Raw genomic sequence first — 21,715 nt, 5'->3', positions numbered from 1 at the left:
GCTTCCATGTGGGATGAGCTGAAAAGGAAAAGACCACTTTGGCCGGAGAAGACATGTGTGGGAAGCAGACCCTCCTCTCCCGCACCCCACCAGCCGAATGCCTCGGGGGGCCTTCATGACTCAGGTTCCTCATCTGCAAAGGGAGTGTAACACCCACACTCAGGTATGTGTGATAACACGGGAGTAAGGACTTACAAACTGTAAAGTGCTGTTTGAATCTGAGGACCACGTCGGACGCCTGCCTAAGCTCTTCCATGGCTCCAGCTCTTCCATTCTGTTTACAGAGTTATCTTAATGAATAATAAATCTGCTATCACTCTGTGGTTTCCCCACTGCATGCCAGTTAGCACAACATACAGGTTCCTATATAACCGACCCTTTTACCGTAGGCACTTCCCTTGCAGCAAACCCCTCCTCTCCTCCCCCACCACGGTTTCCTGTACTGCTCAGTGCACCCAAAGGTGCCACAATTTGGCCCAGTGGCTTTCCTTTGCACAAGCTATTCCCTCCATCTGTAATGCCCTTTCCCACATCTCTGCTTGGCAAACTCCTATTTGTGCTTCGACACCCAGCTCAAGGGTCACCTTTTCCATGAATCCCTCTCCTTATCCCTAACTTGCTCCCTCCCCTGTGCCTCCCGCAGCAGGTGGATGAATCTCTCTAGCCCAGATATTTGCATGAAAATGATGAATTTATGTACATTTATATCGAAGGCTAACAGCTCTTGCAAGAACTTTTATGTCATCAGTACACCCAATTTTTTAAAAATCTAGAAAAAAGTTAAAATCTTATCAAATGATCCAAGGGTAAATGTTTTAAAACTTTTAATCACCAAACTATTCTTTACAATTTAAAGACAAGCAGTCAGAGGTCATAGGACATACAGAAAATCTGTATCTAAAGTCCTTTGAGAGAATAGGAAGTGCATAAAAATATGCATTAGTTTACAAATAAACTAAAATGTAATTTACATAATCTTACAAAGTCTTCTTTCTATAAAAAAATAAGTGACAGAAAGAGCAGTGTGAATGCCCAGAGGCAGAATTTTTATGGGTTTGTTTCTTTGAAGACACAACACTCACACACACACACTCACATACACACACACACAGACACTGGCTCCTACATTCCTACACTCCCATCTGCCACCTGCTCTGTTCAGGCTTCTGTGTGATTGATTAAATTGAAGATGTGTATTAGCCAATATTACAAATGCAAATTTTTGCAGTATTCCAGGCAGGAGAGTACCAGATAGCATTCTCTTTACAAATTGGTGGTTGTTGTTTTAGAACAGAAAGAGTCCCTCTAAAGTTCCAGTGGAGACTCAGAGAGGTTAAGTGAATTACCCAAGGTCACACAGCTGCGTGGTGGCAATGCCAGGACACAAACAGAGGACTTCTCATTTGAAGCCCAATGCTTTAACACTACACTGCCTCTTCTAATATTAAGCACCCTGCTAAAGGCAAATTCCACAGAAGGAAAAGTGGTTTCCTAAACAGAATGTGTAGCTCTACTAGTCCATCTTTTTGGCCTATAAATGTCTGTGGTCCCTTGAATTTTATATACATTAAAAAAAATAATAACCCATAGGAACTAAACAACTAATTACATCTAGCTGCTTATAAAATGGTGTTAAAATGAGTGCTGTCCCTCTTTCTAGGATACCCCACAGGGCTAAGGACTGGTAGAGCCAGGCTGTTGCCAAAGAGTTCATGCAAAGGGCTTGTGTACAAGGCTACAAGTGCCTGTCCAGGGGTTTCATTTTTTGCTTGTTCCCTAATGGGAACCCAGGAGGCTGCGACCTATATATTTGCCCAGTCCTGCACATGGGCGATCTAGGCAGAGCAGGGCAGGAGAGTGGTTGTGTCTGCCCAGGCTGAGATCCAGTGACTACAGGATCCACTCATGTGGGCACCAGAGCTCTCTCCAGAACCCAGGACAGCTGGATGGGGGAGGTGGGGACCTGCAAGGACAGATGCAGCTGGGAGAGGTGGCAGAAGGGGACAGTCCCACGCACGGGTTCCCATACCAGATGGCCTCAGAAGCACGCCCACCGCCAAAACTTAGGATCAAACAGCAAACAGGGCTTTCAAATCCTCTAAAAATAGCTCAACTCAAATCAGTTTATTTTAATGTTTGAAACATGAACTTACTGTGAAAGAATCATATCATTCGTGTATTGACGACTTTGTCTCCAGCTAGACTTGCAAAATCATTGATTTAATGTACACCAGAATAAATGTCAAAAAGATTTAGTTAAATGGAAATGTGAAATAACAATAGAACTAGAAGGAAATATAGAGAATATGTGTTTGATGTTGGGATACATGACTTTTACAGGCATAAAAGCAAAGGAAAATTAATAAATGGGAAAAAAGTAATTAATGCACAGGAAAAGTAAAAGAAACTGATTTTAAAAACTAAAGAACAAATGAAAAGCCAAGAAATTATTATCTGAACATAGGTCAAAGGGCTAATACCCTTCATCTCTAAAGAATTCTTACCATTGACAAGAGAAAGAGGAACACATCAGCAGGGGAAAAATAGGAAAGAGGTTTAATATTGTCATTCCCAAAAGAAGAAACACCTTTTATAAGCATAAACTGTTCACTTTCACTAGTATTCAAACAAATGCAAATTAATGAATATCATTTTTAACCAATCAAGTGGGTAAGGAGTTTTTAAAAGATTATACCCAGTGTTTATAAGGATGTGGGCAAAACAGGTAACAGACTCCTAGTGAAATATGCAAATCTAAATCAATATGGCAATATGTACTAAAATCAATTTTAAAATGGGTATACACTTGAACCCAGCAATCGGGAATTTATCCCAAAGGAAAGAGAGAAGTGTGCAAAAATTTAATAATGTTCATCACAGGTTTATCTGCAATCATAAAAAACTGGAAATGGGCTTAATATCAAACAGGCCCTGTTAAAGGAATTATGGTACATTCACAGGATACTCTGCTGCCATAAAAACCAATGTTCTAGAAAAATGTGTAAAGATGTGGAATGACATTTGTGATGCTATAGAACAGAGGAAGCATATAACCAAACCAAAGCAATTGTGAATAAAAGAATTAACATGCTTTTTATTTTCTTTGTGCTTTTTTCTATTTCCCAATATTCTACAATGAGCATGTAATAAGGGTTTTAATTAATTCTTTAAATCGTGCTCTTACACTAAGCCATTCTAATTATTTGTTCTGTTTACATCCAATTATTTTCCCTAGCCATAAAAAAAAAAAAAAACTTTACCTAGAGTATTTGGATGTTAGGGATGCTTGGTAATGAATTCTCGGCACAAGAGAAATTTGAAACAGCACAAGAATCTGCAATAACTTTTTGAAGAGACTTCATCCCTAAGACCAGTTGGTTCACTTCCTATGCTTATCAAAGTCCTTGACATGAGGGCAAACTCTGTAGGTTCAAAACTCCAGACAGCCTGCATTTCAACACTGTGGATTGCAGAGATGAATCAAAACAGCCATTTGAAACTTGAATCATATAAGGGTGTGATTCTCACTTAAGAAAAACCTAATGTTCTTAAATTCGAACAACCAAATTGGTAAATGAAAATCAATTAAAAAGAAATTTATAAAATGTTTAATAGCACAGGTATTTAGTGGACTAGGCTGAACCCCAACACATTTGTTTATTTACAAGCACGAATTATTTCCCAGCAATGCTACAGTACAGACTCTTAATAGTCAAAGTGTGGTCCTCCAACTGGCAACACACCAGTTGCAAATGCAGAGTCTCAGACTTCACCTGAGACCTGCTACGTCAGAGTCTACAATTTAACACATCCCCAGGTGACCTGAATGCTATTAAACTTTGAGAAATGCTGGTGCAGAGAAGCACGCTAAAGTGTTGTAAGTCACAGCCAAATAAATGATTATCGATTACAATAAAGCATCCCTAATTAGTACCATAGGAAGACAATGCACACACCAAACTCCCCAGCCCACTGTCTACTACAGTGGTTCTCTATCTTGGTTGCATATTAGAATTACACAGGGAGCTTTTAACACATACAGATGTCCAGTTCCACCCCTGACCAAATAAATACACATCAGTATTTTCCAAAGCTCTTCAGGTTGTTCTATCATGCAGCCAGACTTGAGAACCCCTGGTCTGCTGGCATAAACAGGACCTTAACCAAAGAGATCATCAGTCTAACTACAGCCAGGCACAGCCAATCCCTGTCTCTACATCCTCCTAGAGCTCCCCCTGTTTACTGTACCTTACACAGGATCCTAAGGCCTTCTCTGTCCTTCCAGGTACAATGCAGCCCCACAAGTGCAGTGACAGTGTTGTTAGTCGTTCTACCTCCAGCACCTAGCACATAACTAGTGCTTGATGAGCACGTGTTGAAGGAACGAACCTGCACAGATGACGGAGATGAAGACTGCCAGCCAAATGTGAAGGAGGGTGGGCAGACGAGAGCAACAGGAGAACACGTGTCTCTGATCCTGTAAGTCTCATTAACGTGAGACTTCAGTTTAGCATAAGCCTTCTGAGCAAGACTTGCCCTGAAATTAACAAAGTCACCTATCATTTTGACAAGGGGATCAGGAAAGAATCTGGGGAAGATGGATCATACTTTGGCACAGCAATGCATTATGCCATAAAGCAAATGAAGCACAAAGCTAGAAGTCTGCCCAGCAACCAAAGTAGGTTCTAGTAGGTTCTCCCAACCAAGCTAGGGAGCACCCCAACAACATGCCTAAACACACACTCTGCTAGAGTTCAGGTCAGAAACAGAGGACCCCCATCGTAACTGCACACATTTCAAGACACAGTCTCATAGAAAATACATGCCTCTCCCCAGCAGAAGGAGGAGGACAGCAGACATACAGGTGCTTGAATAATAAAGTGTTTTCTGAATGCAGGTGAAAAGTTCACCGTCACACCATAAACTTATGAGACTGAAAATATTATCATCGAACGGGAGCTCTAGATATCCTTTGCCCAGGTGAAAAGGGTAAGCAAAAGGTAGAGGCTACAGATCCTAACAAACATTTCCTTTTCCCTCCTTTAGTTTCTGGGAACCTCCTCATCTCGCAGCACGACTGGAAGAACATGACCACAAACATTTCGGACTCCGTCAGGCCTTGGATCTCTGCTCGACAAGCAAACAAGAACAGCCTTTTGAGCTGGGAAAAGCACGAGCAAAGAAAACAAGATGGCCTCAACCCTGTCAACTGCTAAAGCAAAATAAAGACACTGCGGCATTTGGATTTTTATTTCTGTGGCTTTCTGGAATCCTTTCTCCATCTTTACCTCCGTGTCCTATGCAGCTGTGAGTTAGAGGGCTGCTTCTATGGGCGGCCCGGGAGAGCACACGACACATTTTCAGGAGTGACCAGTGTTGACCCCACACTGCTTAAATTGGCTCCACACTCAGAGGTTATGTCAACATTCTCCTCCTTCGGGCAGATCAGATCTTCCACACAGGAACTCCTCCCTCCACCTGCTAAGAGGGGAGCACACCACAGGCCCTGCCAGGCTGCCAGGCTGCAGGGGCCAGTGAGGCCAAGCCTGGGCTGCTCAGACACCTGCCCTCCTTCCCTGGCCCTGCCTGCCTTCCCCGCCTGTTGTCACTTTCTGGTTTCTTCCCCACTGTGGTAAAAATAACTTCCTCTGGAAGTGTCTAAATCTGTGTGTGATTTTACACACATTTTTTTGGCATGTCATTGTATGAATTCTCAGTAAAGCAGAATGAAATTGCAGAGATCCGCAATCACATTTCTGTGAAACTGCGACCAGATGAGTCAATTCCACTGTTTTCTCGGATATTGAGAAAATACTTCCAGGCAACATGCTGCATTCTAAGCACCACCCAAACCCCTTCCGTCCTACGCTTCTTAGGAACTCAGCAAAGGCTCCTAGGTGGAGGGGGGCGCAGAGAGAACGCAGGGTGCTGTGGTTCTGGGCATCGGGAAGGGCGTCTCAGGGGACGACCATCCAACACCAGTGTGGCTCCAAGAACTCGGCCGCACATGCATTGAGGACCTGAAGCCAACACCCACAGAACAGTGGTGGGAAGTGGCAGTCACTCTCAAAGATGACAGTTTAGAAGAGGGCAACTTCTGACAGGCATACACCACTGCACACAGTAGGCCCACAAACCGAGGGAATTGGAAAACTCCCAGTTAAGGGCCACATAGACAGGGGAAGGTGACTAAGATACATGAGAAAATTAAAAGCATTTCATCTCTCCATGGGCTTCTGGGCCAGCTGTGGTTCTTCTTCTGTGAACTGCCTGCTCGTGTTTTCTGCCCATTTGTCTCATGAGTTTTTCATCGTTTTCTTATTGACATATTGAACTTTTAAATATCTGCATATTAATCCCACATCCTAGGGAAACATCTGTCCCCAGCTTGCATCTTTTATTGCTTTGTTTATAGGGTTCAGAAGCTTTCACTTTAATGTAGATTTTTTTTTCCTTCATTGTTTTCATTTTCTGTGTCTGAAAATGACTCCAATGAGAAACTATGGGAAGGCAGACCTATTGGTCTCGACAAGATTTATATGTGTGGGGGGGGAGGGTAGACGTGACAGTCATCTTCATATCTTCAATTATCTTAAAGACTATGAAGTCCAACAGACTGTTCTATGTTGCTCCTGAAAGAAGAACTAGCAGAATTAGGTGGAAGCTATAAAGAAGTGGCTCTCCACACAGCAAAGAACCCTCTTAGCCACTGGAGCTGTCCACAGTGGAAGGGGACAACTGGTTGCAGGCTGCTGGCGAGGGTGTGGGAATCCTCTCTGAACAACACAGCTTTCTTATCCCTACCGTCTCCCTCTTTCCTCCTATCACATAGGAGACTCTGAATTCTGGAAACCCACGTCTTACTTTCCTTCCTCTCTCTTAGCCTTTCTAGGGATATTCCACTTCCCATAATTTCTGGAGCAAGTTCTGGTGAGGCTGGGGGAAACGCTGCTAATTTTAATTAAAACAAAAAAAAATTTTTTTAATTATGATTAAGACTTAGAAAGTGACAGCAATGATGGCCTAAAATGTTTCTGTGTATTCTACTTGCCTTAGTCACTTGACTCCTGCCATCTTTTAAATAAGCATTTAACTCCAGAGAAAATAGCCTTATATATTTTTTCAGTTGCTGCAATTAAATGACCTCTTGTCTCTTTCAGCACATGACTTTGAAAATAGAAGGACCTTAGAAAGAATCCACTTCACTGTTTCTAAAGAGAAAAGCAGCACTCTCCCCAGAACTGCATATAAAAATCACCTAGAGGACTTTGTTAAAGAACTCCCAACGCCATGCCCTTTTCCCCTCTCCTGGCCGCTGGGACTATTCCCAGATGGATGGTTAAGACCACATGGAAACACTGCTACTCGTGAGGGTCCTAGGGAAGAAAACAGATCTAATCAAACCCCTTCATTTCAGAGACAAAGACAACTGAAGCCTAGGAGGCTTGGTTGACTTAACAACACTGACCACTGAGATATTGCTGGGCCTCTTTCCAGACCCCGGCCCAGTGACCCTTCCATCCAGCTGCATGGCTTGGCCTGACAGTTCTGCTTGTCCAATGGGAAGGCACTCACATTGTCAAATAGCCTTTGTGTCAAAGCTGGAAGCTCTGTGCTGGAATGGCAAGGTCCCTAAATAATATTCAACTTTCTACGAAATAATGTAAAATCAGCATTTGCTTTCAACTGCTCAAGGAATTGGGTGACTAGCTACACCAGACACTGTGGCTCTCATTTGCCCCAACACCCATGAGAGGCTGGCAGAGCAGGGCAACACAGAGAAGCTGAGAATGGGAAACCGAAGCAAGTTCCCCAGCCTCTTGGCAAAGACATAATCTGCTTCTGTAGTTCACTGCTCTTGCTCTGACTCCCAATGTATGGGAGGTGGGAAGTGAGAAAACTAAGTAGCCATGTTACTGGATGTGGCTGTTCCACCATAAATCGCAGAAGTTCTTTCTGGTAGCAGTCACAGCGTACGCCTGGTATTATGATTGCTTTTGAAAGGGTGTAACTTACGGATCACTAGTCCAATCCTAGAACAGCTGGCCATCCCATGGGGTAAACTACAGCATACTCCCTCCCTCTACACTGCTATTTTTATTTTGTGAATGCAGGGGAAAAAATAATGTGGATAAATTCAAAACAGAGGAAATCAGGATGTGCAAAGAGTGTGTTCTTTAAAGACTGTTTCTAGGAAGCAGCAGAGAGGATAAGAAATAGGAAGATTTGTGTGTATATAATTAATGGGTGGGCAAATGACTGGAACTTGTCAGCTCTTGAAGAGCCTTCATCAATCTGAGAGTGACAGGATAAGCCATAAAGACACTAGTTAAGTAATTTTGTATTGTTGGGTTAGAGTGGTTCTTTCAATTGGAAGCCAAGTCATAAATGAATATGCACACTTCCCCTAGTTGTGTGTTTGTGTGTTTGTGTGTGTGCATGGGTGTGTGTATATGTGCACATGTGTATGTGCCAAATGAAGAAGTAGTGAGAAAAGTGACATTTGTTGAATTCAAATGCCAAACCTTGGGTTAGAGAAGTACCCCATAAAACAGTAACTATTCATCCCATTTCATCCTATTGTATAGATCAAACACCTGAGGTTCAGAGAAGGTAATAAAATTGCTCAAGTTGTCCCAGCTAACTAGTGCTAATACGTGCTTCACACCCAGAGCTCTGCTCCAAAACCCATATTCTTTCTTAATGCCTAATCCTTCTGAGCCACAGAAGGCCTTCAGTGAATATTTGTTGAATGGTTAAACAAAGGAACTAACCTGTCTCAGAATACTTTCATTTTTCATCAAGATTATGAAAGTTGTACTCATTGAAATAGAAAAAAATCAATGATGTTTCCAGAAATGCAGTACATTTAAGTGTAACTGGTTATTTAAATCATCTATCAATTAATGAACTAAGAATTACTTGCTCAAAGCCATGACTTAAGGTTATTTCAGTATCTTTCACCAAACAAGGGTAAATGAGTTGGTGCACTGAGCCCTAATGTTAATAGTCTGGTCACTTTGTGGTTTTAGGTTAAAATCTGTTCAGCCGCTATTTCAATAATCACATCATCCCATGGTATCATCTTTTTCAAGACTTAAAGTCATGCTTGAAACATACTGACTAATTTAACACAAATTGCTACCTAAGGTCTCTTTTGGGACCTAGAGAGAGAAATAAACCACTAATAAACCACTACTCTGTAAACTCCCAAAACAACTAACTGGTCCAGGATTCAGGAAAATGACAAGAAACAAGAAATTCACACTCTAGTTGTATGAATGCAAATCTGTAGACTGACCTCAAGTATTCTTAATTACAGAGAGAGCTCTTAAAATGTAATTCCAAATTCCCAAAGTTAAGAGGTAGCCAATTATCCCTGTGCACAGAAGGAAATGTTTATATTAATAGAACTACATGTTATAAATGGTTTTAATATACTTTCTTGGAGCATCTACTTTAAATAACAAGGAAGAAATAGGCTGAAGACATCAACTGGGCTAGAGTCTTTACTGAGGTCCCTCCCCACATTCTCTGCTTAAAATAGAGAACAAACAAAGCAGGATTCAGAATCCCAGCAAAGAACAGTTGCTTAGCAAATACACCCAATCAACAGCCACTTCCTGAGGCCCGTACAGGGCACCCAGGAGGTGTCAGAGTGGAGATGGGAAGTGCTGAGTAAGCTCCTTTTCTCCAAGGAGTTTGCGCACAATCACGATACAAGGTAGAATGTCAAAACTTCAGGAGAGATTATGAAATAAATACTACAGGAGTTCAGAGATCATAATTGGAGTTTTATCTTCCCAAACAGTCAGCACAGAGGCATTAGCAGGGAAGCCAAGGCAGGCAGTGAGACAAGAAAAAGGAGCTGGTGGCAATCTTTGGGAAATTGGAGCCAACTAATACAAAACCTGAGACAGACCGAGAAGTATGGCAGAGCTTCAATGCTAAACAGCTACATCTAGTTCCCTGGCAATTTTGAATATGAGAGTCTTACAAATTATTCAAGTTGAGGTTCTACTAGGCCGCATATAATTGACTGTCCCTATTTTAAAGTTTCTTATTTTGATAATATATATTTTTAAAACCTACTAAAAATTTCAAACTTTTAGAAAGACAATATCTCTTCTTAAAACTCATGTTATTTTACTAAAGAGAAACACATATCGGAAATATCATTCTTACATATTTGCCCTGCGTATTATACCACAATGTGAATACAAAATATATTACACATGAATTCCAATTTTGTGAGACTGCTCAAGATTTACTCAGTTACTTCATGGTAAGCATATAAGGAACATAATGTACCCAAATATTTTCCCCTTCTGAGCTCATCAGCTCCATTCTAGTGAGCAAACACAAAGACAAAATACATCCACTGTACTATAATCTGTTATTCAAAATTGGCTACACTCATATTCCACATAAAAATCACAATAATCTTTGTGACATCTCTAAAAGAGTTAAGTACTAACCATCCATGAATTATCATACCTTAGAGATAAATGCAGACAATCGAAGTGTTTAATATTCAAAGTAATCCAAAACTATAAAGCAAGACCCCAGAGATTCTTTTGAAGAGGTCCTTGTTTTCAATCAACAGTTAAGAGTTTAAGTGTTACTATATATCCAGACACTGTATTTAGCACTTTAAAAGTGAATAAAGTGTAAAACTAATTTCCTGCTCCTTGAAAAGGTGCACATCTATGATATAGAGAACAATATACAACAGTATACAACACAATACAACAATATTGTGTTTAAGTCAGTATCATCTTCCCCAATACCAAATTTAACAGCAAAATTGTATATATGTTAAGGGTCTAGTGTCAAGAATATATAAAGAAAGCTTATGACTCGACATCAAAAAGCAAACAACCCAATTCAAAAATGGGCAAAGGATGTGAATAAACATTTTTTTCCAAGATGATATACAAATAGCCAACAAACATATGAAAAGATGTTCAACATCACTAATGCAAAACACAGCCACAATGATATACCTCTTCATACCCATTAGGATGGCTATAATCAAAAAAATGGAAAATAAGAAATGTTGGTGAGGATGTGGAGAAATCGGAATTCTCATACATTGTTTGTGGGGATATAAAATGATGCAGCCACTGTGGAACAACTTGGCAGTTCCCTCAGTAAGTTAACTTAGAATTACCATGTGACAGCAATTCCACCCCAGGTATATACCCAAAAGAGCAGAAAACAGGTGGTTAAACAAAAACTTGCACACAGATGTTCACAGCAGCACTATTTACAGTAGACACAAGGTGGAAACAACCCAAATGCCCATTAATGGATGAATGGATAACCCAATTGTGGTATACCCATACAGTATTATGGAATATCTTATTTCATAACAAGAATAATTCTTAAGAAATATTATCCATTCATTAAAAGGAACAAAGTACTGATACATGCTGTAACATGGATGAACCTTAAAAACATTATGCCAAGTGAAAGAAGCCAATCACAAAAGACCACATATTATATGATTCCATTTCTATACAATGTCCAGAATAGGCAAATCTATAGAGACAGGAAGTAGGTTAATGGTTGCTTAGGGCTGGGGGTGATAGGACAATTGTGAGGTGATAGATGAAGGGTTTGAGGTTTCTCTTTGTGGTAAGGAAAACATTCTAAAATTGATTGTGGTAATGGTTACACATATCTATGAATATATTAAAACTAAAAATTACTGAAAACTATTAAACTATTAAAAACTTTAAATGGGTGAGGTATATGGTATATGAACCATATCTCAGAAAGCTGTTTAAAAGATTAAATAGCAAATACTGAAATGTATTAATACTTCATTTGGAATTGTCTTGCAGAATAGTTGCCACATTCTTTTGACTTTTACAAATAATAATTTTTGATGAAATGTTAGTGTTTCTCCATTTCTGATAAACAAAAAGGTTTATGTATATCATCGTTTGCTTAAAGGTGAGTTTCTATAATACAAATACATATAGGTAAGACAAAATTTATCTGTGGCCAAGTCTCAATTCTTTACAAAAAAAATTAAAAAAAAAAAAACAAACAGTAACTCCTAATAATTCTAGCAGCTACAATCCGTCAAATAAGATGCCTTTTCATGTCCATCGCTGATATCCACCAGCACAGCTGCAAAACAAGATACTGTTTCTGTTCCTTCAGCTTCTCTCTGCAGAAGCAAAAGATACTATTTCTTTTGGGACCCAAAAAAGCTTGACAACTTTCTTTCTAGTTTCTCCAGAACAAAACCAGCTAGTGTCTTAAACCTGGATTGATGACAGGGAATGTGAAGACAGACAGTATCTAGATAATCCATATTTATATGTATCTTTAAACAATTCATACTGAGACTAGTCTACATTAAAAATAATTTACAAGGCAGAGTGCTTTTCACCATTCATGCTGTGTCTACAGAACAAAGACTGCCATAGTGAAATTCTATTTTCTATCCTTCCTCTAATACAGTGATACTGTGTCCCCAATCAACCCTACAACATAAAATTGCAGCTATGAACAAGCATATCATTTTTTCTATGTCAACAATTTCTATTGATAACATCAAATTTTGTGCGTTCATTTCCTAGATTACTTTGTGGAGCCTAAGATACTATACTTAAACCATGTGTGATATGTAGAAGAAAAATAAAATTTGACTTTTAAGGTTCAGAGAAACTATGTTGTAACAGATCTAGACCTCTTGTGTTCACATTTTCCTTTAAATTCATTCAAACTTAAAGACTTTCAAATTCAATAAAATGACATCTTTTTCATTTTTTGACTTTAAACTGCCAGGCTCTTATACATGTAAAGATTGGCAATTCTGATTGGCAATTCTGAGAACTACAGCACTGTATCTCCATTTAAAGTGGTATAAATTAAAAATGGAAAGGAAAGCATATCAACTCGAGATCAATCTAACACATTTAGCTCCCATAAAGTCTAAATCACATATCCAAGTCTGGAAGATAAATCATTAGAGTTTGCCGGTTGTACAAGATCAGTAGTAAGCCATCTGGCTTATTCTGTTTATATCAATGTAATGAGTGTTATTCCAAGTTTTTGATATTTCCACAGCTCATAAGTGATGAGGCTACTGGCAGCAAGGCTGCATCATAACCTCATTTCTGGAGGAGATTTTATTTGATTTTTGTTTGTTTTCCATCGCAAATCAAAGTTGGAATGCTGCTTTAAAAATAATAATAATTTCACTGAATTGGAAAGACCACGGTCTCCAAGTTTAAGTATAGCAATTGCTTTATTTTTCTATTTACCCCATTGTATGTTTGTGTTCTCCCTCCACACAATTTGAGCGTGGGAAATCAAGACAACAATTAACCCTCATAATTTTCCTCCCCCAGCCCCCTAACCACCTTTCCTCTTTTCAGATTTGTTTACAGCAGAAAATTCTTTAAGGAGAACATACTCTGATCTTCCCCAAACTGACTAGAAAAAAGGAACTGTTTGACTCTGGTTCCTGGGGAAGAGAAAGCATCACTGTGGACTCCTTTCTCTCCCTGCCCCACGCTATACTTTCTGGCTGCCCCACTTCACCCCACTCCAGGCCTTTCCTAAGCTTGGAAAGTCTCAGGCCAGCTGGGGCTGCCTCTGTGGGTTGGTCCTTCCCTGGAAAGAATGGGGCTAAAGCAGCAAAGCAGATGCATTTTCTAAAGTAGAAATTAAAAAAAGAAGTGTACATTACTTTTAAATACTTTATAAATCTCTCTCTCTCTCTTTCTCTCTCTTTCTCTCTCTTTCCCCTCTTCCTCCCTCTCACACCCTCTCTTCTCTCAAATACATTGGAAGCCTCTCCAAAGCATTGCTTTCCTCTAGAACAACGGTCTCAAATTCTGTGCATCAGAATCTCCTGGAGGACTTGCTGAAGCACAGACTGCTGGGCCCCATGCCCAGACTCATCGAGTAGGTCAGGGATAAGACCTTAGACTGTGCATTTGTAACAGATTCCCAGGTGATGCTGATGCTGCAGGTCCAGGGAACCACCCTGAGAACTCCTAGCCTAGACACAGCACAACTGCTAAAGAAAGAGAGGAAGCCCAGTTGTTGTGCAGCTCAGGGAGGGTCTAGTTCCCTAATAAATAGAGGCAGCATGGTGAAGATTAAAATAGGAAGGGAAAGCTTGGGCAGATTAGCTGCTTGAATTCGTTCCCGTCTCTGCTGGCCCTTCAAGATACTCAAAGTATCAAAAAACAGAAAGTGAATTTTAAAAAATGGAAAGTGAAATTATGGAAATAAATATGATCGTTTTTAGCCAGTCAGCTCTTCAGATTCCCATTTGCATCTTGGCTCTATTTCCATTTTCTCTCTTAAACTGCCCATAGTGCTAGGCAACGGGTACTGGAATCAGGCAGATTTGGGCTAAAGTCCTGCCTTACTTGCTGTGTGCCCTCCCCACCTCTTTGCCCTCATTTTTCCCATATCAAAAATGGGAATAACAATAGACCCTACCAACAGTGTTACTTTGTGGATTAATGATTAAATTCCATTCTGCATATGCATTGACTGGCACACACCCAATGAATGTTAGCTTTTATCAGGAATGCCCAGATCTCTTGGCTTTCCTGTGAGAATATTCAATAAAAATCACACTACCTATTTGACACAATAGGCTTGGTCATTAGTTCAACCAATATTTATCAAGTAGCCACTATGTGTCAGACATATAATATTGTACAAATATACTGAAATAATACTTTATAAAGAAAAATGTTCTATATAAATATTTTGATCCAGAAAATTTGGACTTTAAATGGACTTACATTTAAGAAAAATACTTGCTTCCAAAATTAGCTAACTAAGTAAATTGGGAGGATGTGTTTACCAACCACAAATTTGTTTTGACAGACACTAAAATACTAGAATGGAGAAAAACGGGGGAAAGTAATTCTGCAGATACCCTGGCCTTATATTAAGGGTATATTTTAGACTATCCTAAAGACCACAAGCCCACTTTTTCCGAAAATCATTATATTTATGTGACAAAATAACAGGGAACAAATTTGGCCAAGGGTATCCTATTTTCAGTTCACAATGATGTCATTTTGAGCCCATCACATCAGTCAGAAACTTAATGATCAGTTAGTAATAGGAGAAGTGTTCAATCTTTCAGTGAGTTCTTCCTAATTCCCTGAGTAAACGCTGAGTGAGAATTCACTCTCCTACAACTGACCACCCAAATTTATCAGGCCTCATTTTTTGAACTATATAGTGAAAAGGTTAATGTGATATACATTGAAGTTTCTGGATTTTATCCTTAGGAGTATCTTTGCTCCATCTTCCTCCCAGGTTCATCCTTCCCCAAGAAGGGTATCAGATCCACAAAATTTTAGGACCTGGGTGAAAGTTTCAGAGACAATCTCATCCAGCCCCTAATTCTACCCTGAAAAAAAAGGCCCATGAAGTCTGAGTACCCTGTCCAAGGTCAAGTGCTCCTGAGGACACTGAACACAGATGCCTTCCATCCAAGTTCACTATTCTTTCCCTTACACCACTGGAGTCCATATTTTCCGTAAGAATTCATTACCAGAATTCATATATTCTGTAAGAATTCATTACTAGGCTTAGTGGAGATAGACCCCTGAGCCTCAACAACACTTTCTCCCAATGCCAGTTAAGAGTGATTGTTGTGGTGGTGAAAATACAGTGACCTTTGTGGCACTAGCAGGTGTCTGAGGGCTGAGGAAGCCATGAGATTCCAGAACAGAACTCGGGGAAAGAAGAGGTTTGACTCTCTAATTAAAGGGTACCTTGTCCCAAATCCTCCATGAAACCATGAAACTAGATGCTATAGATTGTACTTTGGAAATCTACTTGGGCAATCTTTTCCTTTAATTTTCCCTAAAGCATCCTGCAAAACTATAGTTGCCCAAGTTTTTACCGAAATAGAAGTGTAACTTTTAAAATCTGAGGTCCTCTGCATGGAAAAAAACATTATTTTATCAGCGTCTGCATTTCCAAATGCCCTAACACATTTGTCACTTTGCTGATGTGTTGGTTTTTGTTTTTGTTTCTCTCTCTCTCTTAACCTGTGGCTTCTGCGACGAAGGGACATTTAGAGTAAATGCGGCAGCTTCCAGCCAGCCCAGGTCATTTGGCCCATTTTGTTCCCACATCTTCAGTGGCTCCGCTTCCCCGCACCCGCTCTGATCGTTCTCATCGCGCAGATGCCGGATGTTTGCCGGTTCGCTCAGGTTTATCTCCTCGGATGTTTGCAAGAAGCTGGAGCTCTCCCAGCCTCTACCCCACCCCCGCACAACCCTTTCTGGCCACAGACTTGTGAGACATTTGCATTCTCCCTTGGCCCGGACGTGCGAGCCAGCATCGTCCCCGGGACATGGGCGTGCGCTCGCCGGGCCCCGGCACCTCTGGCTCTCGGAGCCGGGACGAGGCCGCTGAGGGGTCACGCCTTCTCGCTGGAGCGGCTCTTTCTCTCCCATTACAGTCCTTTCCTTACTTCTGCTAAAGATAGGCAGCCTCGCTGCTAACGAACCAACCACCAAAAAAAAAAAAGAAAAAAAAAGTTCTGACTTGAGAGGCACATAGCACAGAGGATTGTCAGAGCACAGGAGGCGACACTGCTGGCCAGCCTGACCCGCGCCCTTGGGCAGCCCCAGGCCCATGAGTGCAGCCTGCTCCCCGCGTCACGCTCGCTGCGGGCGGCGGGGTGGGCAGGGATTGCCAAGGGACAAGCCAGCCAGGGGACAGCGCGAAGCCTCTCCGGCCGGCGGACAGAGGGGGGTTCCGCGGGACAGAATTCTCAGAACTGACTGCGGAGAGGATCTAAACCAGATCGCACGTCCCGGGGCGCCAGACGCGCCTGGGCTGTGGTAGCTAACAATGCCACGGAGAAAACTGTCCCTTCTCGCCTCTCCCCTCACCGTCAGGCCCGAATATACACACACCCATGCACACCCCAAAACACACATTTACTCCGCCCCAGTTGGGGTGGCGGAGGCGGGGGCGGGGGGAAGGTATGCGGTGTCCCGCCCGGAGTACCTGCCCCACACGGCACCCAGCGGCGCCCCGCCTCGGCGCAGACAGCCGGGCCGGCGGGAGGAGGAAGGCGCTCGGGCCTCCGCACCGATGCTCGCGGGCGTCACACCTGGGGAGCCCCGGGGCGGCGGCGCGCGGTGGCAGCACGAGAAGTCCCCGGCGCGCCCCCTCTCCCGCCGGCACAACTTCGAGCAGCCGGCGCCGCCCTCGCGCCAGCCTCCCTTCCTTACCCAAATACTGCCGCAGGTCGAGCAGGAAGCGAGGGGGTCCCCCGCTGAGCTGATAGAAGAGCGAGCCCAGGCAGAAGACCAGCAGGGTGGCCATGCAGAAACCGTAGTCCCGGAGGGAGAAGCGCAGGAAAGGCAGCAGGGGGACCCGGCGCTTCCAGCTGCCCAGGCCTGGAGGGGCGCCCCCCAGAGGGTTCCCATGGGGCCAGGGATCCGCGCCGCCGCCGGGATGCTGCTGCTGCTGCTTCTTCTTCATCGCCGGCTCCGCCGCCTCGCACAGCCTGCCCGTGCCAGGAAAAGGTCACCCATCCGCCGCGAGCAGGAGAGCCTGGCCGGCCGACTGCACATGGAGAGGGCCGCGCGAAGGGCAGCCGGGTGGGGGCGGGGAGGGGCCGAAGTTGCCGGGCTCAGGAGACTTTCCTCGGCATGGTCCCCGCCGCCGCGGCCCGAGCGGCCGAGACGCCCGGCTCCGGTTCGAGGGCGCTGCCCGCGCCGGGCTCCGCGCCCGTCCCGCGCCCGCTAGCGCCCCCGCGCCCCGCGCCCCGCCGCGCCTCGGGCTCGCTGGCGGCCAGTGGCGCTCGCCTCCAGCGCCAGCGTGGACCCCCCGGCTTTGTGTCTGTCGGTCTCGGCGTGTTTTGTCCCGGTTCAGGCTCCTCTAAAAAACGGCAGGGAGGAACGGGAGGCGGACACCATCCCCTCGCTCCACCTCCTTGACAGGGGCTTTCCTCCCTCTCCTCCCCTGTCTCCCTCAGGCGCTCCGCAGCCCTCTCTCCTCCCTGTCCCCTCCCTCTCTCCGCTCGGGTCTCGGCGTTTCGCTCGGGTGTCACGTTACTGCTTCTGCTGGGGGGCGGGGGGGGGGGCGGCGATTATTCACAACAAGGAAGAAAGTTTCTGGGTGTTTTTTTTCCCCCTCTCCTTTTCTCTACGATCTGGCCGCGGTTCCTGCGCCACCAGCGACCTCTTGGGGCCCCGCTGACTTCCCTCTCGTAAACAGCGGCTGGAAGAAGCACGACTGATTTTACTATTATGTATTTTTCAGTTCAGAAACTTGATTCTCCTTCTATGTCCCATACGAGCTGCTTACGAAAGGCCAATAAAAGGTGCTAGGATAGGGGTTCAAGACTCTGCTGAGATGGCAAAAGAGCAAGCGGCGAGAGTTACAGTGAAAGGCGCCCCAGAGGGCCGGGCTCACCGCCCGGACTCCCAGGAAGAGCAGCAGAGGATGGTTTCTTCGTGCTTTTCCTGGTCCTACTGCTACTTCACCACGTAGCGGCCAGAGAGGCCAGTGGGAGGCACATAGCGGACTCAAGGAGGTCCTTCCCCTGGCAGACGTGAAGGGGAAAGAGCCCTGTCCCCGTCCATATCCGTGTCACTGCTGCCTCTCTTCCTTACAGCGAGAATCTCCTGGACCTGAAAGAGAACGTCCTGAGGCAGAAAGTCTCCATCGCAGACAGATCCCCTGATGGGGTGGGTGATTCACGAACGGGCTGCTCCCATCAGCCACAGCTTAAGCAAGCATCATGTATCACCATATATAGAAGCTGGGGCACCTGAGACTGCTGTGGCTTGCCCAGGATCACGGAGCTGGAGCTAGTTCCTACTCGGGTTGGGAGCCTCACTCAATCTGTTCGACCCTCAAAGGCACTATGCTAACCACGGCACGGCACTCTCTCTCGGGCAGGGCCCTCTCCTCGGCGTGGCTTTGGGGGATGAGCTATCACCCGTGTAGCCCAGGCCACGTGGAGAAACGGATACCTGTTGCCGGTGCGTGTCATCTCTAGCTCCCTACTCGTTCTGTATGTTCCAGTGACAAACAACCGGATTAAGGGAGGCATCACAAGCCATGAACCTCTATGATTCCAAGACTGAAAACCTTAGTAAAGTGGAGTATCTGAAGAATTTTCTATGGAAAATGGGGAAATACGATCTTGAGATCAAGAATTTACTCTTTGAGAATAATATGGCTTAACCGTAGCCATGTGTGAGTATCTCCTGCTCAGGATCTGAAACATGGGAAAGAAGACAGGTAGATCATGAGCTGGAGAGAGGAACAGAGGAGGTGGCAGTGCCGCCGGCTGACCCACACACGCAAACACAGGAATACTACCCCCCAAGTTTACATGTCCTAGCCCACTTGCTAAGGGATAAGGAGGCTGCTTTGGGGCCCCAAGAGAAAGGAAGCCCTCTTGTTCGGTCACAGACAATCCTGAATAGAGTGTTAATGGTTTGTTTCACATTTATCTCATGCATCAGAGTTGTATTTGGATTAATACGCACATTTTAGAAATTCTAATGCCCCTGAGAGAATTAAGCAGATCAGTCATTGCCCATTGATGTGAATTACTTTAAGCAGCACAAGGAATAGCCCAGAATAGACTCCTGATTAATAATTTCTGAGTTTATGAAGAGGAACTAGGAGATGGGAGGAGCAAAGCAACTTTCGTAATGTTTCAGAGACCACCTGTGACACACCGGACCAGTACCTGAGGCCCGGCCCTGTAAACGGAATGCTCGCTTGACGTAAAATCGTGTGCAAGACCCTCTGTGCTCACAAGTCCCACCCAGGGAAGTCTAGAGACTTTTCTCACAGCATGCTGTGGGAAACCTCCCAGTTTTTTCTCCTAAGGAAAGGAATCTGAGGAACAGGGAGACGGAGCAGGAAGAGAGAAAACAAACATCTGAGAAAATAAGTAAATATGGGAATAAGAGTTAAAAAAAAAAAAAAAAACGTGAAAAAGTTATGAGGAAAGTACAAAGGGGCAAAGTCCAGCTTAGAAGAAACAAGCAATGACATGAAAAATTTTACAGGGAATAATCAGGTCAGTTTTTAAAAGATTGTGTTAATGGACTAGCTGCCTAAAAAAACTCACAGAAGAAAAAGAAATCAAGATACAAAGAAGTTTCACATGGAAAAAAAATGCTTTGTATTTTCACCCAATAAAAACTTAGATATTTGTGTAAAACTTTGTTCTTTGAAGTCCCATAAATGTCCCTTCAAAAATTATTTTTAATTTAAAGTAGTTATACTAATGAATGGTATCTTTTTTTGAGGCAGATAATAAATCTAATTATAGGAAATTGTGAACAACTTTAATTTCATAATACTTGTAATTTAATGTATTTAATATACTTTATTTAACACCTTGACCTCTATCCAATATCTTCAGCTTCTCAATTCCTTCTCTCCCCAGTGCTTTTCATCTCTGTCACCTGAGCCACTCATTCCTATCCTCAGTGACTCCTTTGACATTGTCCTCCCTGATGACTAACTGCTTCTCCACCAAAATCTCCTTTTCAATCATCCAGTCCTCTCCCCATCACCATCTTCTGTCCTTCTGCTAAGCTTCTTCAGAGCCTACACTCCAGCAATTTTTCAGTCTTTGCAAGAACCCTAAACTTTTTTATCCTTCATCCACCTCATGGGTTTACTTCCTTCTTTACCTGTCTGGCAAAACCCAGGCTCAGTTAAATGCAACCATGCAGCTGGACTAGATTGCAGAAAAACACACAGCCTTGCTCACTGGCTTCTCGAGAAATCACAGAGCACAGATTTCAAATGGACACACACTCATTGCTGCCCAGGATTCCTGCTCTTCGCTCTCCGAAAGGACTGTTCCCCAGCGTCTCTGTCTTCAAATCTCCCATCTCCACCCTCTCCTGTCATCCCTTCTGGCTCAGCTGATGACCTGGACTCTGACTTTGTTGAGAAAATAAAAGTAGTAGGACAGGATCCCACTCATTTCCCACCAATATGTGCCCCCAATTCTTGATAACCTCCCCCACTCTTGTTTCTATTGTGTCCCTACCACTTTTGTCCTAGACTCTTGTTCCCACCCAACACCAGCCTCACACCCACACCTGCTCCTCCTAGCTTCTGCATCCCTGTAACTCATGGCACTCATAAGTCACCTGGGCCCCAAACCCAGAAGTTGTCTTAGTTTTTCTCCTTCCTTAATTTCTGTGTCTAAACCACCTGAAAATCCTGTGGGCACTACCTTCAAAAAAAATATCCAGAATCTGACTTCCTTGGCTACCACCCTGGGCCAAACCACCATCCTCTCTCACCTGGATTGTTGCAGTGGCTTCCTACATATAACTGGAAAAACCCAGATTAAAAAAAAAAGCCTAATAGCTTAAACAAAATAGAAGTTTCTTTCTCTCTCATGTGAAAGGAGTCCAGAAATAGGCAGTCCAGAGTCAATGTGGTATTTCTATGCTATCGTCAGGGACCTATCTGAGCTTTCTGTCCCACTGTCCTCAGCATGTGGCTTCCATTGTAAAGTCACCTTATGAGATGAAACCAGGGTGCTGAAGAGATATCTTTGATAATGTTTGATGTCTTTGGTATGTTTATTGCAGCATTGTTCACAATAGCCAAGATATGGAATCAACCTAAGTGCCCGTTCATTCATTCATTGGATGAATGGATAATACTATCTAGCCTCAAGAAGGAAATCCTATCATTCTAC

The 21,715-nt window shown here is 43.4% G+C and overlaps 1 protein-coding gene across 3 annotated transcripts in view; it reads right to left on the bottom strand.

Moving 5' to 3' along the window:
- UST (uronyl 2-sulfotransferase) overlaps positions 1 to 17,769 on the bottom strand; it is a 282,805-nt gene extending 265,036 nt beyond the window's left edge. For all 3 annotated transcript variants that reach the window (XM_045544548.1, XM_045544549.1, XM_045544550.1), the window contains exon 1: positions 17,250 to 17,769. In XM_045544548.1, coding sequence (XP_045400504.1) covers positions 17,250 to 17,502 — 253 coding nt within the window. In that variant the 5' untranslated portion in view covers positions 17,503 to 17,769. The remainder of the gene's footprint in view (positions 1 to 17,249) is intronic.
- Positions 17,770 to 21,715: the final 3,946 nt, after the last annotated feature.

Source organism: Lemur catta, chromosome 2, assembly GCF_020740605.2.
Source record: "Lemur catta isolate mLemCat1 chromosome 2, mLemCat1.pri, whole genome shotgun sequence".
In the NCBI taxonomy this organism is placed as follows: domain Eukaryota; kingdom Metazoa; phylum Chordata; class Mammalia; order Primates; family Lemuridae; genus Lemur; species Lemur catta.
Note: the sequence above shows the minus strand (reverse complement) of the source record. Positions and strands in the feature narration are given on the sequence as shown.